The following is a 14,207-nucleotide window of genomic DNA, read 5'->3' on the forward strand; positions in this document are numbered from 1 at the left end:
GTTTCATTAATTGAAACAAGTTAAAAATCGATTATCATAAGTGAAGTCATGAATTTGCCAAAGAACAATGGAGCGATCCTGTTACAAAATTTCAGAGTTCAGTCTCTCCTCCAAGCGTAGAGTAACAAAGAGAAACCACCGTTACTGCTCCCACACGACCTAGTTGATGAAGAGGACGAGCTCCTTCCTCCATCACTGCTCTCTTCCGTCCACTGCAACACACCAGAGTTTGACGGCGATAGAGTCGTTATTGACGACGCCATAGTGGATCCCACCAACCTCTTCTTCATCAACTTCTTCTCTGGCCCCACCATTTCAGGCCACACTGTGCCACCATCACCTACTTGAAACACAAAAACACCATAGCCATTGCCGTTTTCACTATCAACCACCCAACTCAACACGTCCCAGTAGAACTCTACTTCAACACCATCGATGAAGATTTTCTCGTTGCCTCTGAATTTCCACGCCAGCCTTTTCACCAACAAGCAAACCTGACCATCCATTTTCACCCTCAGCACTTCTCCACTGCATAATTCAATCTCTATTTCACGTTTGGAACCCATGAACTCTCCCCTCGACACGTAACTGGTACTTCCAAACACGTGCTCCCTTCTTGACACAAGAGTTTGGTCGCCCGTTTGGTGAGTTGAAAGCTGCAAGGGAAGAATACGAAAAAGATCACCCAGAAAGAATTCAACCTTGCCATTGCAGCAGATTGCAAGGTAGAAGCATGAGTCGGGCTCAGCCGAGTTTCGAGTACTGAACAGTGCTCCAGAGAAGTCCCAGTAAAGTTTGATTTTCTGAGAAGGTTTGTGAGGGCGTGTGAGGTATATGGATTTGGATGCTGGTCGAGTTGGGAAGAAGGAGAAGGTTGAAGGGTTAAGAGTGATGGTGATAGAGAAGGTGTGAGGAGCGTAAATGGTTAAAGAGTGAGAGAGAAGTGTTCTGAACCAGGTGAGTGTGAGGTAGGTGAGAGAGTTGCAAAGTTGAGTTTGGTATATGCAGGTTACAAGGTTTTGGGGCGCTTGAGTGATGCTTGAACTGGGAGGTGTGTTGGGTTGGCTGAAACAAGCTGGGATCATGTTGTGTTGTTTCTTCCTTCTTGAAAGTGTGTTTTTCTCAAACCATGTAGTTAATGTTTGGTTGGTTGGTTAGTTTTATGTGTTTGGACTTGTGTTGAATGTTTAAGGTTGTGTTGTTTTGAGATGTTGGGAAAAGTATAGAAGTAATAATGAAAATGCAAGGGTTGGTTGATATTAAAAAGAAAAGGAGGGAGAAGATGAGTTAGCCTTTGACATACAGTTTGTTGGGTTCCTTAATTTGCGCCTTTGAGAAACCTCGGTTGAGCTGGGTTGCACTTTGCGGTCTTCAACTTTCCAAGTCATTCAAATTAACCAATGAAAGAGATAGAATTAACAACTACTTTATGCCTTCACCCTTGAAATCCCTTTTATGATGTTTCAACTTTGAATGTCACAAGTGTTGCACATAAAATGATCCTGTCTTTTGTTTTTGCACGGATCACAACTCACTTTTCACAATATCCATTTTTCTTTTCCATTAATCACAAAGACTAAAATTGATGTGAGATATGGGTTACCTACGTTTTTCGTTTACATACACTAAAATTATATTTTGTTTCTAATTTAAAATATGTATTAATTTTGTTTTTATACTTTATAATAAAAGCACGTAAAATATAAAAATAACGTTAGAATTTTTCTTCTTAATGCAACTCTCATCATTTTCAATTTTAAATGAATAAGAGCTTAATAGTATAGGAATCCAAAATGTAAGACACATTCAAGTAGAGCCAATTGTCAAAGACAACCTCAACGATGACAATCTTTCTTAAATCTCAAACTATTATGGACTAGGTTAAACATTTCGATGTCAACTTTGATATGCACCAAAATCTTCTTAATTGTCAAAAGTGACTAATGTTGTCATCCCTTCTTCTCAACGTCCATGTCGTACAAACATGACTCTCTAAAAACATCTTCCCTTTTCACATGGGAATTGTTGTAAGAAAAATGTATTTTTAATAATTGTTTTGACAACTGCTTATATAGCAGCTTGTGATTGGTCCGTTTCAAATATACGAAGCAATAAAATAATGACACATAATTTGTTGTCAAAAAGTTATTAAAAATTGTTGTTAAAATATCGTGGTCCTTGTTGTAACGTGTATCGCTAAAGGGAACAAGGTTCTCATCACCTCTGACAAAATCCTAATTGCACACGTTCTTCTCAGAGTGATACGCATTGACATTCACTTCACACACCTAACAAGGATAAAATCGTCTTAAAAGAGTAAACTTTTGTAGTTTTTTGAAAAATAAAAAAGTAAAAAGTAAGAAAAAATAGTGTCAAATGATTGTAAAAATATTATGTGTGTCAAAATATCATTTCTCTTCTCCCAACTATGAAATATCTTCATGATACTCTCTCCCTTCCCAACTACATCATTGATCAAGTCTCCAATCTTTCACCCACCTCAAAGTATTACAAGAGTCACTTTTGTGCCACCATCAAACCCATCATTTCTGGGTCCAACTCTAAAGTCTCTTACCATCAAAGAGAGTTACAATGAGAAGAGAGAAACTATAAGGTTTTGTTGTCCTTAAAGGAATGACGAATCACAATTTTAATAAATAATACGTGAAGAAAAAACATATTTAACCTAATTTAAATTTTGTTTCCAAGCTAATAAATTTACTTTACCTTTTGAATAAGTATTGTACGTTTGATATTCTTAAGAAGAAAAGTTTTGTTTTGAGTCATAGTTTGATGAGATTTCCGGTTTTCGGAGAAGAAAAATATACATGTTTTGTAAAAGAAAATTATCTAACTATTAATGGCTTCAGTAGAATGCATATTTACTTGTGTAAATTAGTAATTGATTAATATATATATATATATATATATATATATATATATATATATATATATTATATAATCACTCTTTTAGCTTTTTCTTACAATATTATAAGCAGTTTGTTTCTGACTCCTGTAAATTATTCAAAGATTCTACGGATGTTAGTGCGTTTTATATTAATTTTTGTTTGCTCGTGTAAAATGTTATATACTTCTAAGTTATATTCATATAGCATTTTAAATTTGGACTTTGTATGAACCATAAGATATTTTTTAAATTTTTTCAAAAGAGGAAATATTTTTTTAAGTCTAAGTACTAGGTCAAATTGTCTTTTTTTTTTCTGTTTTTTTTTTAAGAAAATACGATGCAATTTATTATTAGTTTATAAATTATTTTGAGTGACTTATAAATTAGATTGATCAACCCAAAAAAAGAAAAAGAATTGAAAAATATTTCGAAGTAACCTATTTTAAGAATTTCTAACATATAAACGATCAGTTATTTCAGTTATATTCTAACTTTTAACTTATTCAATTTTTTTCATTATTATTCATTCTATGTATATTTTTCATTATCCTTAATTTTATTTTACCTATAATTCTTTATGTGAATTTTGTAAACATAATTAGTTGTTACACAATTTTTAATATTTATGAGTTATTTTTAACTTTTAATGTAGTTCAAATTAAAAAAAATATTTTTAATATATGAATATGTGTTTATTCTCATAATTTTCAAACCAAATTGGATTTCATCTATAGTGCAAACTTAAATCATTTTAATCCGAAACTTTATTAATGAATAATTTACTTTTCGTGATGAAAAGATATTAAAGATTTGCTTATATTGGCAAAAAAAAAAACATTGTTTTATGTGTATCCACGTCATGTTAACACGTTAGAAAATCGTTTATCACGTTAATAAATCTTTAATGTAATTTGATCACAGAGATTAAATTCATTTATTAATAAAATTCAAAAATAAAAGTTATTCAAAATTTTGAATGAAAACAAAATCTTATTTTACATAAAAATTAATAAACTAAAAACATATTTAACCTATAAAATAATCATATAAGAAAAATTAATTCTCCGTATTCATAAGAAAATTTTCATGAATTACCATACGGTTATTATTTATTTAATTTATATATAATTAGCCAAACAAACATAAATTAATTCATTAAAATTTTTTACTTGTTCTAAAACATGTACATATGTTCCAAAGCATATACTAAAAATAAGAAAATAAAGTGTGAATAAGATTAGCACTTAGACAGATTCCAATTATCACAGTTGATTTAAAATCAATCATAATTTAAAACAAAAAAACACAAATTAAGTGTTCTAAGATTAAAAATGCACTCATAGTTGGTTAACAAAAGGAGGAAAAAATGAAATTTTTTATAATTAAATATCCTGATGAAAAATAATGAAATAAAGGTAAGAAAATGTCTAATAAGAAAAAGAATAGAAAGAATAAAAAGGACTAAGAAGAAGAAGAGAGTGTGGCCAATTCATGCTGAACAGGCTTGGTGAGGAAGCTATCTTTTCCAAGAGCAACAATGATGGGAGAGCCACCGATGCCACGAGCCACAGCATTCATAATCTCTGTCATCAAACACTTGAATTCCTTCCGATCCAGTGCGCCATTCCCATCTTCATCAAACCTCTTGAATATCTCTTCATTCTCTTGCCGTGCCGGAGGATCCGAACCAAACGGCAGAAGCAACCCGAACCCGCTACGGATTTCCTCGCACGAAAGCTTCCCGTCACCGTTCTCATCCACCGTGGCAAACCACTCGTCCACGAAACTATCAAACTTGGCCTTTTCATTTACGAACTCCATTATGGTGAAGCTGTTCACCACCGCTATGCTCATTCTGATCGATGATGGTCGGTTTGAATATAAGTAGGAGGAAGAGAGTGCGCGGCTATAGTGTTGTGTTCTTCTTCTCCTATGGACATTCTTTTATATATGCAAAGCAGTGGTTGCCCTAAATTCAAGTTTCAAATGGTTGATTACCCTTTATTTTAGACCACTGCACCAGGGCAACGTGGGATTTATCGTTTTCATAGGATGATACGCTGCGTTTTGACAACTGAAAAACATCAGTCTCTCCATCTGTATCTTTATCAAAGTAAAAGTCTTCCTACTATTTTTCTCTCATCATTTTTTCCTTCCAATCAACTCCCGAAGATTACGTTGTTACTCTCATTTTTTATTTTTTTTTTACTTTATTATATCATTTTCTAATTATATCTCTATTTTTTCTATCTTTCTCTTCCAAATAATTATCAATTGCTACATTTCTCTTTAATTTTCACATTATATTATATATGTAATTAAATATATATTTTTGTGTAAATTTATATTTTAAGTTCAAGAAAACTTTCTCCTTTTTATTATTAATTTCTTCACATTCATTTTCAATTAATTAATTTCTTTCTCTTTCTTTCACTAACATTTCCTTTCTCTTTGCAATTGTCCTTTTTTTTAAAAAAAATTAAAAAGGTATAAGGGTAATTAAAATTACTTTAAACTTTTACAGGACATATAAATGAACCAAAACATTATGAGAAAGGAAAGAGTATAAGTTTTGTATTTTTTTCTTATAAAATATTAAATAAAATTAAAATATGAGTTGATAGTTTTTATTAATTGTGAAAATATTAAGGGACTTTTCTCTCATTAAAATTTTAATGTATAAAAAGACACACATTTATATATAATAACAAGAAAAAAGGAATAATTTTAAAAATAATTTAAGTCAAACTATTAACCTAAATAATATGTAGATTAAATTGAGTAGAATATTAAAACTAGTGAACATATATGTGCATATGAGTGTGTTATCTTTCTTTAAGATAACAAAATATTATAAAATTATTATTATTATTATTATTATTATTATAATAAAGTTAAATATAATTTTTTTATGGTTTACTGTAATTCGTTTTTATTTATTTTATAAATGATCTTATAATTAGAAAATTCTTAAGTTTTAAGAAACAGTCAGATTTTTTTTTTAAAAAGAAGAAGTTAAATTTATAAAAAACAATTATTTAAAATTTAAAATCAATAAAATGATAATTTTATTAGAAGAACTTTAAACACAAAAAATAATCTCATTTATATATAGATTATTATTATGATTATTATTATTATAAAGTTAAATATAAATAATTGTATGATTTTATTGTAAATAGTTTATATAATAAAAAAAATAGTTAAATTTTAAAAAACAATCAAATTTAAAAAAAAAATGGTTAAATGTATAACAACAGTTATTAAAAACGATAAAATTAATAAAATGGTGATTTTAATTTAAAAAGATAAGAAGAAGAATCTGATTATAAGTAGTTTTATTTATTTTGTAGATAATTTTATAATTAAAAAAAATTAAGTTTTAAAAAACGTCAAACTTTAAGAAAAATGACTAAATTTATAAAAACAGTCATTTAAAAGGTAAAATTAATAAAAGTACGAATTTAACTTAAAAAAAATAAAAGAATAAAATTGAAAAATAAATATGGACATAAGAATATATCTCCTTTGTATATATAGATATTATTAAGATGTAGTTTAAATTGAATTAGATTATTTTCGTTGAACTCATGAATTTAAATGAACTAAAGCCAAAGTGACCTTAAATCTTAAATTGATCTGTTTTTGATAAAAAAAAAAAAACTCAAAATTTAAAAGTATTTACATTTTATTAAAATGTAACCATACGATAACATTTATACAGTTATATAGTTATATATACTTATTGTATCTAATAATTAAAACTGTCATATATGAACTTAAATTAGAAAAATATTCCTTTACTTTTTTATCTTTTTATATACATATATTTTTCTTTATTAAATGACAGGAAAAAATTTTCTTTTCTTCTGTTTTACGCTAATGGTCGCATCACAGGTCGAAGATTATTAAGTTTGGCAACACTTTTGCTTTTCTCCTCCATCTTTTTCTTTTTCTACTAAAGTGTTTGTCTTTAGTATCTCCACATATACTTATAGAAACCATTTTTTATTCTTATTTATATATGATGCTTTTTGCCTTATTATAGGGTTATCTAGATCACTTAGATTTAATGTTCTATGTAATTTTATATTTGTGTTTCACTTATTTACATTATGAGCACACCAACCTAATATCATTAGTCTAAAAGTCCACCTCATACCATAGAAACCCAATAATAAAAGTCTACTTTAATAAATATAACTTATGAAATATTAAGAATATATGCGTGTTTCAATTATTATTTATAAATATTAAGAAAATCTTCATATTCATAAGAAATATTTACTTAATATTTTAATATTATTTTATATTTTTATATTATATGTCCCTTTTATTATCTTGAACTTCAAAAAGTCTGTGTAGATGAACTTCTCTTTCTGCTCTTATTACAATAATAAATTACATTGGTATAAACACATCCATTATAAATGAAAAGAAGGGAGACAGAATGGAAAAGGAGGAAAGATTAAGGTTGTTTTTGTAAACTATGATACTCGTCAATGTGCCTTCTCTAACAAGAATATAAATATATAAATAAATCCATATGGGGACAAATCCAATTGTCATTATACTAATTTATTCTCCTTCTTTATTTTTCACAGAGTATGCAGATAAGTTTATCAGATCGCAACTTTTGTGGCGATGCCAGGCCATTATAAAAGGAAAGTCAAGGCAGACAACTGTAAGCTAAGGGCAACAATAAAATAAAACAACTTAGAAAGAAGTCATTGGTTCAAATAAAATCAAGAACAAACTACTATATTTGCTATTTACTGATTTGTTGTTTCCATTTTATAGTGAAATGATGATACAACTAACTTTCTATAGCGTGCAGTTAGGTGAAACACTTGGAAACTACTGATCGTTTCTGAAAAAAATGAGAATTACAGGATGTTCTGGTTTGAGCTGGAAGTTTTCACAAACAGGTGAAGGACAGAAAATGTGGTGTGGGCATTGTGTAAAAAATTCAATAAACCATATAATTAGATATGTATGTATGTGTGCCCATAACGAAGAGTCACTTGCAAGTAACGCATTTTGGATGTATACTTTACACCCTCACCAACGCAATAATTCCATTTAAATTATGTTTAACTTTTTTGCACTGTTTTGCGAAGCAATGTTTTTTATTGGATAATCTTTGGAGAATGTTTTTGAAATTTTATATACTCAAGTAAGATATTATTAACTTTTCTGAGTATAAAACCTCAGTTAGTTCAATTCCTGATAGGTCAATCCAAGTAATTTTAAACTGTCTTAATTTTATTTTATATAAACTGAGTATCAAATCATTATATATCAATTTTTTAAAATATAGACAACAAAAAGTTAATTTTAATAGTGTCCTTGAATATCATTATTTAATGAAATATTATTCAATATTGTAAGAATAAGTATAGTTTATGTTAAGTTCATAATATTATTCGATGTCATAAATTTTTCACTGTGGTATAAATTATAGAGAAAAAAAGTATTGAATTAGCATAATATATGTTATATTTAATGTAATAAAAATACGAAAAACGGCGTTGGGATGTAAAAATAAATTGAAAAAATAAAAGGTAAAAATGATTTGAGTGGTTGTGATATAGGTTTGAAAACATGTATCTGGATTTTGTTTCCATGATGATGCGGTTGACTTTGAAATTCAGTCATTCATTTATTACAAGGATAGGTAAGAGAAAGGTAAAGATACTTAGATAATATTTTTTTTTATAACATTTAAACATCATTATACATATTACTGTGTGATTGATCTATGATGGTGTCATTGTGTTATTTAAACCAATCACACAATGATACGAATGATGGTATTCAAATGTTATCAAAAAATATTGTCACGGTATTGTGATTTTTACAAGAGAGTGTGGGGTCCAGTTTGAAAGAAGTGATTATGAAGCTTTGGGCTTTCGGCTTTCACTCACTCTCCTTCCCTTTGAATACATAGATGCCGAATAAAGGAAATTTAAATTCAGTCTAAACATAATAATAGTATTTCATTTTTGTTATTCTGATTGAGAAATGTGTTGTTGGTTCATGTGTGCTTGTCGGGTAAAAGCAACTACACACACGGTAGAAAAAAAGAAGAAGCTTTCTTTTTCCCTCTTAACTTTAATCAGTGTAGAGTAACTCTCACAGATCAGCCTTCCAAGTTCCACCCAGTTACCATTTTCTTCCACATTGTCCCCTTCTTTTCTTTGCCTTGTCACAGTCTATTTTTTCCTCTATGCTAATTCTTAAGCCATAGAATAGAGTCACACAAACTCTGCTATTGTTATTGTTGTTTTTGAAAAAAATAATCAATTCTTCGTGGCATTGACAGTGAGACAAGTCTGCTTTTTGTCTTCTTCTCTGTGACCCCCTTTCACTCTCTACATTCCGCCAAATTTGTCTTCTACCTGCACGCGCCTCTTCCGCTCTTCTTCTCTCAAAAAACAGATGGATAGAATCATGGGTTCCAATCTAAGACCCCATCTCTTCAACACTCTCTGATATGCTTTGTACTGCATCTCTGATCCATCAAGGTAACACTCTCTCTTAGCTCTCTGCACCTTCTGCCTTATCCTCAGATATATATACAGAGTGTGTTTATGTGTGTGTGCGAGAGCGGGAGAGAGAGAGAGAGAACATTTGTTGTCTACTTTTGTTCTCTTTGCCAAAAAGTTTCCAAATTCAATTCGGTTCTGGTTGGTTGCTGTTTGAGGAAACAAAAATGAAGGACTTCCCTTCCTGCTTTGGTGAAAATGCAGTTCAGGTTGCAGATTCTTCATCTTCAAACGCCAGCAAAACTGCACAGAATCTAGTTATCTGCGTTTACCAATGCCGGATAAGAGGTAAGTGCTGCTTGATAACCATCACGTGGAGTAAGAGCTTGATGGGGCAAGGACTTAGCGTTGGGATCGATGATTCTTCAAATCAGTGTCTGTGTAAGGTGGATATCAAGCCCTGGGTGTTTTCCAAGAGGAGGGGCAGTAAGAGCTTAGAGGCTTATTCTTGTAAGATTGATGTGTATTGGGACCTTTCTTCTGCTAGATTTGGTGTTGGTCCTGAACCCTTGGAGGGGTTTTATGTAGGAGTAGTTGTAGATCGGCAAATGGTTCTCCTTCTTGGAGATTTGAGGAAAGAGGCCTTCAAGAAGTCCGGTGCCATTCCGTTACCCTCTAATGCAGTTTTTGTTGCCAAAAAAGAACATGTTTTTGGCAAGAAGATGTTTGGTAATAAGGCTGTGTTTTGTGACAATGGTCAGATTCATGATCTTGTCATAGAATGTGACACTTCAGGGGTGTCTGATCCGTGTCTTATCATTCGCATAGATAGCAAAACGGTGATGCAGGTGAAGAGGCTGAAGTGGAAGTTTAGGGGAAACCATACCATCTTGGTGGATGGCCTTGCAGTTGAAGTTTTCTGGGATGTTTATAATTGGCTCTTTGGCACATCTCTTGGAAATGCTGTCTTTATGTTCAGAACATGCATTTCCGAGGAAAAGTTGTGGGCTGAGCAACCCCTTTCTGATGCAAATGTGCTGCAGTGGTCGTTCTCTCAGAGGTTTTCTGAGACCAAGTCACAAGGTCTTGGCTTCTCCCATATTTTATACGCGTGGAAGAACGACTAAAGTTGTGGAAATCCACCATACTCACCATACTAACAGACCATTTAGTGAGTTGTGGATTATCAACGATATGATTGTTTTACACTTGATCAAAGATGAGTACTTTTGTTGTATCGTTTCTACCTTAAATTCATACCTCAATATATCTGTGCATTTGAACAGATCATGGACATTTTTTTTTTCTCCAATTGGCTGTATATTTATCTTCAAGTGTTAATTTTATGATATCTTTATTAGAAAAACACTTTGTCCATAGTTTGTTCTGTGTCATTCTAGTACATATTCTTTTGCTTTCTTATTTCAGATATAGACCTGCAATATACTAATGCTCATTATCTGCTAAGAAGATACGGTGACAATCCAGGGGCAGTTGAGTTTGAAGAGGAAGGTAGCGTGTGAGGGAAAGAGATCGATGAATTAGAATGGATGATAATTGACATTTCTTCTTGTATTATAATAATCCACAGAGCTTTACTATGTTTCAGGAAACTAAGATAGTCTCACTATTATCAGGCTATGGAATCCTTCTCTTGGTGGAAAATCCTACTCTCTCTGATGTCTGATAATTGGCAAACTGGGCGTGAGATCCTGGCTAGTTATCTTGGTACATATTGATTTATTTATTATTCATTTTCGTGCTGAGAAACCAGGTATCTTTCTATATATGATATGAAGATGAATCATGGCATGTGATTGATGTCTTTAATCAAGCTATCAATTAACCTGAGAACACATTAAAATCTGACTCGTGACTCCCTATATGAAGCTCTGATGTTGTATTTTTACCTGCATATCTATTATTCTCCTTCACAGTTAAATCCAGGATTTTTTTTTATTTTTTATTTTTTCATTCTGCTGCCTGTCTGCTGTGTGATTCTGTCTAACAAATTAAGCAACATGAATAAATCTAATAGTTACAAGACAGTTATAATTTCTTCTAAGACATTTAGCTGCTGTTTCGGATGCTCATGCAAGAAATATTCCACGATCTAAACAGAATAGAAAACTATACTACTGTTACTTATTTATACCCTGTCACCTGGTTTTTCTTTTACTTACATTGCAGCTGATATGTTTTCCTTTATATTCATTCCATAAAATAACTTTTCAGCAGTATTGATCTTCCAACGTGACTGTAGATGCTGACATTGGAAGAACAATTTTAATGAACGCTTGGTTGAACTTTTCTCTCCTGTGTAAAGGTAAGGAAGAAATACATTATGCATGTACAGGAGATGTGGAAGAGAAGCTACCATGGTGTTGTCACTTTGGAGATTGTATATAGTGTTGTCCTTAATGCATCCTTTTTTACCCTTTTGATTTTCTACATCTTTGATTATATATTCAGTTATTTATAAATTGTGTCATGAAATAATATAAAGGAGGAATGTGATAGAGCATGTATTTCAAACGGATGATTTGAAATGTTCTAAAAGTCACCAACTCCTTGTAGATTTGAAATGTTGGGAATTTGGTGTAAAAGTAGGTTATATATGATGTTGCTATGCTTTTACTGTTCTCAATGGCTCTGTGCATACTTCTGTATTATTTGTGCATCGAGTACTCTTATTACTCTGCTACCTTTATGCATACCCTTGATCCCTCATAAATGAACTCACACACAGCACTAATTCTTCCAAGTTCTAACTTGTATGTTGTATGTTCCATATTTATCACTGTACGGTTATCTTGTGTCATTACCAAATTTGGTCACGGTCCTACTGCTTTAAAATCTTGCTCCTATCAGAGATTACCATTATTTTTGTGCATGTTATCTTGGACTTTAATTTTCATGTATTTAATGTTCTTCGTCTTCTTCCACTGATGTTTGCTATGGATCTGGCTGCAAAGTAATAAAGATAGAGCAATATGGCAAAATCTGCCTTACATTAGTCGGAGGAAAAAATTGGTGACTGCCACACTGCTTCAAGAGAGTAACTTATTTTTATAAAGGAATTTGAGATGCTTCATTTGATAGTACTTAGAATCATTTATCTATAGAATATATATATATATATATATATATATATATATATATATATATATATATATATATATATATATTAAGGATTTTAAGTTTTAAAGTCAAAGATATTTAAATAATTTTCATTCTCAAAACTAAAAAAAAAAGAAAGAAACATCTAAATCCTTACTCACCTTTCTCATTCCTTTTAATCATTTCTCTTTCATCTCTCTCACTCCAACATTTTCTCTATCATCCTATAACTGAAAAAAAAAATTAAAAATACTCGTCGTTAAACAATTTACCTTTGTAGAGAGTTGAGTCACTGGCATATTCGACTTCAAGCAAAGGTTGATTCAAGATCTCTTCAATTTCATCATCTTCACTTACCTCTCTAGTTTCATTATTTGCAGATGTTGAATCGTCATCTCTTAAAAAACCTTCAGGCTAATTACCAATCCCTTCTAATGTCATTATGCTTGTGAAAATTAGATAAAATTAGATAAGACAAAAATTATAAAATGAAAACTCATTATAAAATCATTTTTTGTAAAAATTGTTTAATAGCGAGTGTTTATGATATTTTATTGGCGAATTATCAATTCCTTCATATGTCATTATGTTTGTGAAAATTAAATAAAATTAGATAAGACAAAAATGATAAAATGAAAACTCAATATAAAATCAATTTTTTTTTAAGAAATTGCTTAACAGTCAATGTTTCTGATTTTTTTTTTTAATTGGGACTATAGTAGAGATGACAGAGAAAAGGTTGGAGTGAGAGAGATGAAAGAGAAATGATTGAGAGGGATGAAAGACATGAGTAAGGGTTTGGGGGTTTCTTTTTTTTAGTTTTAAGAATGAAAATTATTTAAATATCATTGACTTTAAAACTTAGAATCCATAATATATGAGGGTATTTTTGTCTATTATAATCCGGTACACATTGTTAAAATGTACCAATTGAAAAACTGGTGTACGTGTATTAACAAACCCCATATATATATATATATATATAGGCTTAATACTGCTTTTGGTCCCTGGTTTGGGAGGTTGTATTCAAAATGGTCCTACCTTTTTTTTAAGTAACAATTGATCCCAACTTTTGAAAAATCGGGTCAAGTTAACCCTTTTTGCTAACGGCGTCAAATATTTAATGGTGCCGCTGCCTTCCTGGATAAAACTTACCTTCATGGCAGGATTAAGTTTTGACGTGTAAATTTTAAATTAGAAAAATCATGAATGGCTTTTGCAGCTGCTTCCACAGCAGAGGTGAATAGATTTGGAGTTAGATCAATAGGGAAAAAGCCATTTTCTTCTTCAGATTGTTTGGTAGACAAACCTCTAAGCTTCAGATTTTTCTCTAATTTTGCTCGCTTCTGGTTAGCCTCCTCAATCTGCTGCTGCAATTGATGGATCTCAGAGTCTTTGTTCTGGATTTCAGATTAGATTTCAGAAGACTCTGTTCTTCTTGAATTTCTGCAGCTAATCGTGAGTCTTGGGGAGAAACACACACGCGTTTTGGATTGTTCTCCCTGTAGAAATGCTTGAGTTCAAGTAAAAGATGTTTTTAATTTGAGAGAATAAACCCTTCTTCCATAATTTGAAACATTACTGGGAATTTCTTCAATATGGCAAAAAGTTTCCTCCTTTTATCGAGCCCCAAATCTCTTTTGAACTTGCCAAGCTGCTTAAGCGACATAACCCTATCCGGTTGAGCCACC

The 14,207-nt window shown here is 31.0% G+C and overlaps 3 protein-coding genes across 3 annotated transcripts; 1 reads left to right on the plus strand and 2 right to left on the minus strand.

Moving 5' to 3' along the window:
* Window positions 1–81: 81 nt before the first annotated feature.
* On the minus strand, window positions 82–1,558 carry LOC106771434. The gene has a single exon (XM_014657409.2). It carries the CDS (start codon window positions 1,083–1,085, stop codon window positions 99–101), a length of 987 nt encoding a protein of 328 aa, XP_014512895.1. The 5' UTR covers window positions 1,086–1,558; the 3' UTR covers window positions 82–98.
* A 2,673-nt stretch (window positions 1,559–4,231) lies between these two features.
* On the minus strand, window positions 4,232–5,141 carry LOC106771716 (neurocalcin homolog). Its single transcript, XM_014657720.2, has one exon. The coding sequence runs from the start codon at window positions 4,760–4,762 to the stop codon at window positions 4,370–4,372; it is 393 nt and encodes a 130-aa protein (XP_014513206.1). The 5' UTR covers window positions 4,763–5,141; the 3' UTR covers window positions 4,232–4,369.
* Window positions 5,142–9,038: 3,897 nt separating this feature from the next.
* LOC106772689 lies at window positions 9,039–10,802 on the plus strand. The gene is made up of 2 exons (XM_014659236.2): window positions 9,039–9,435; window positions 9,661–10,802. The coding sequence occupies exons 1-2, from the start codon at window positions 9,405–9,407 to the stop codon at window positions 10,521–10,523; spliced, it is 894 nt and encodes a 297-aa protein (XP_014514722.1). The 5' UTR covers window positions 9,039–9,404; the 3' UTR covers window positions 10,524–10,802.
* Window positions 10,803–14,207: the final 3,405 nt, after the last annotated feature.

This window comes from Vigna radiata, chromosome 8 (genome assembly GCF_000741045.1).
Source record: "Vigna radiata var. radiata cultivar VC1973A chromosome 8, Vradiata_ver6, whole genome shotgun sequence".
Lineage (NCBI taxonomy): Eukaryota > Viridiplantae > Streptophyta > Magnoliopsida > Fabales > Fabaceae > Vigna > Vigna radiata.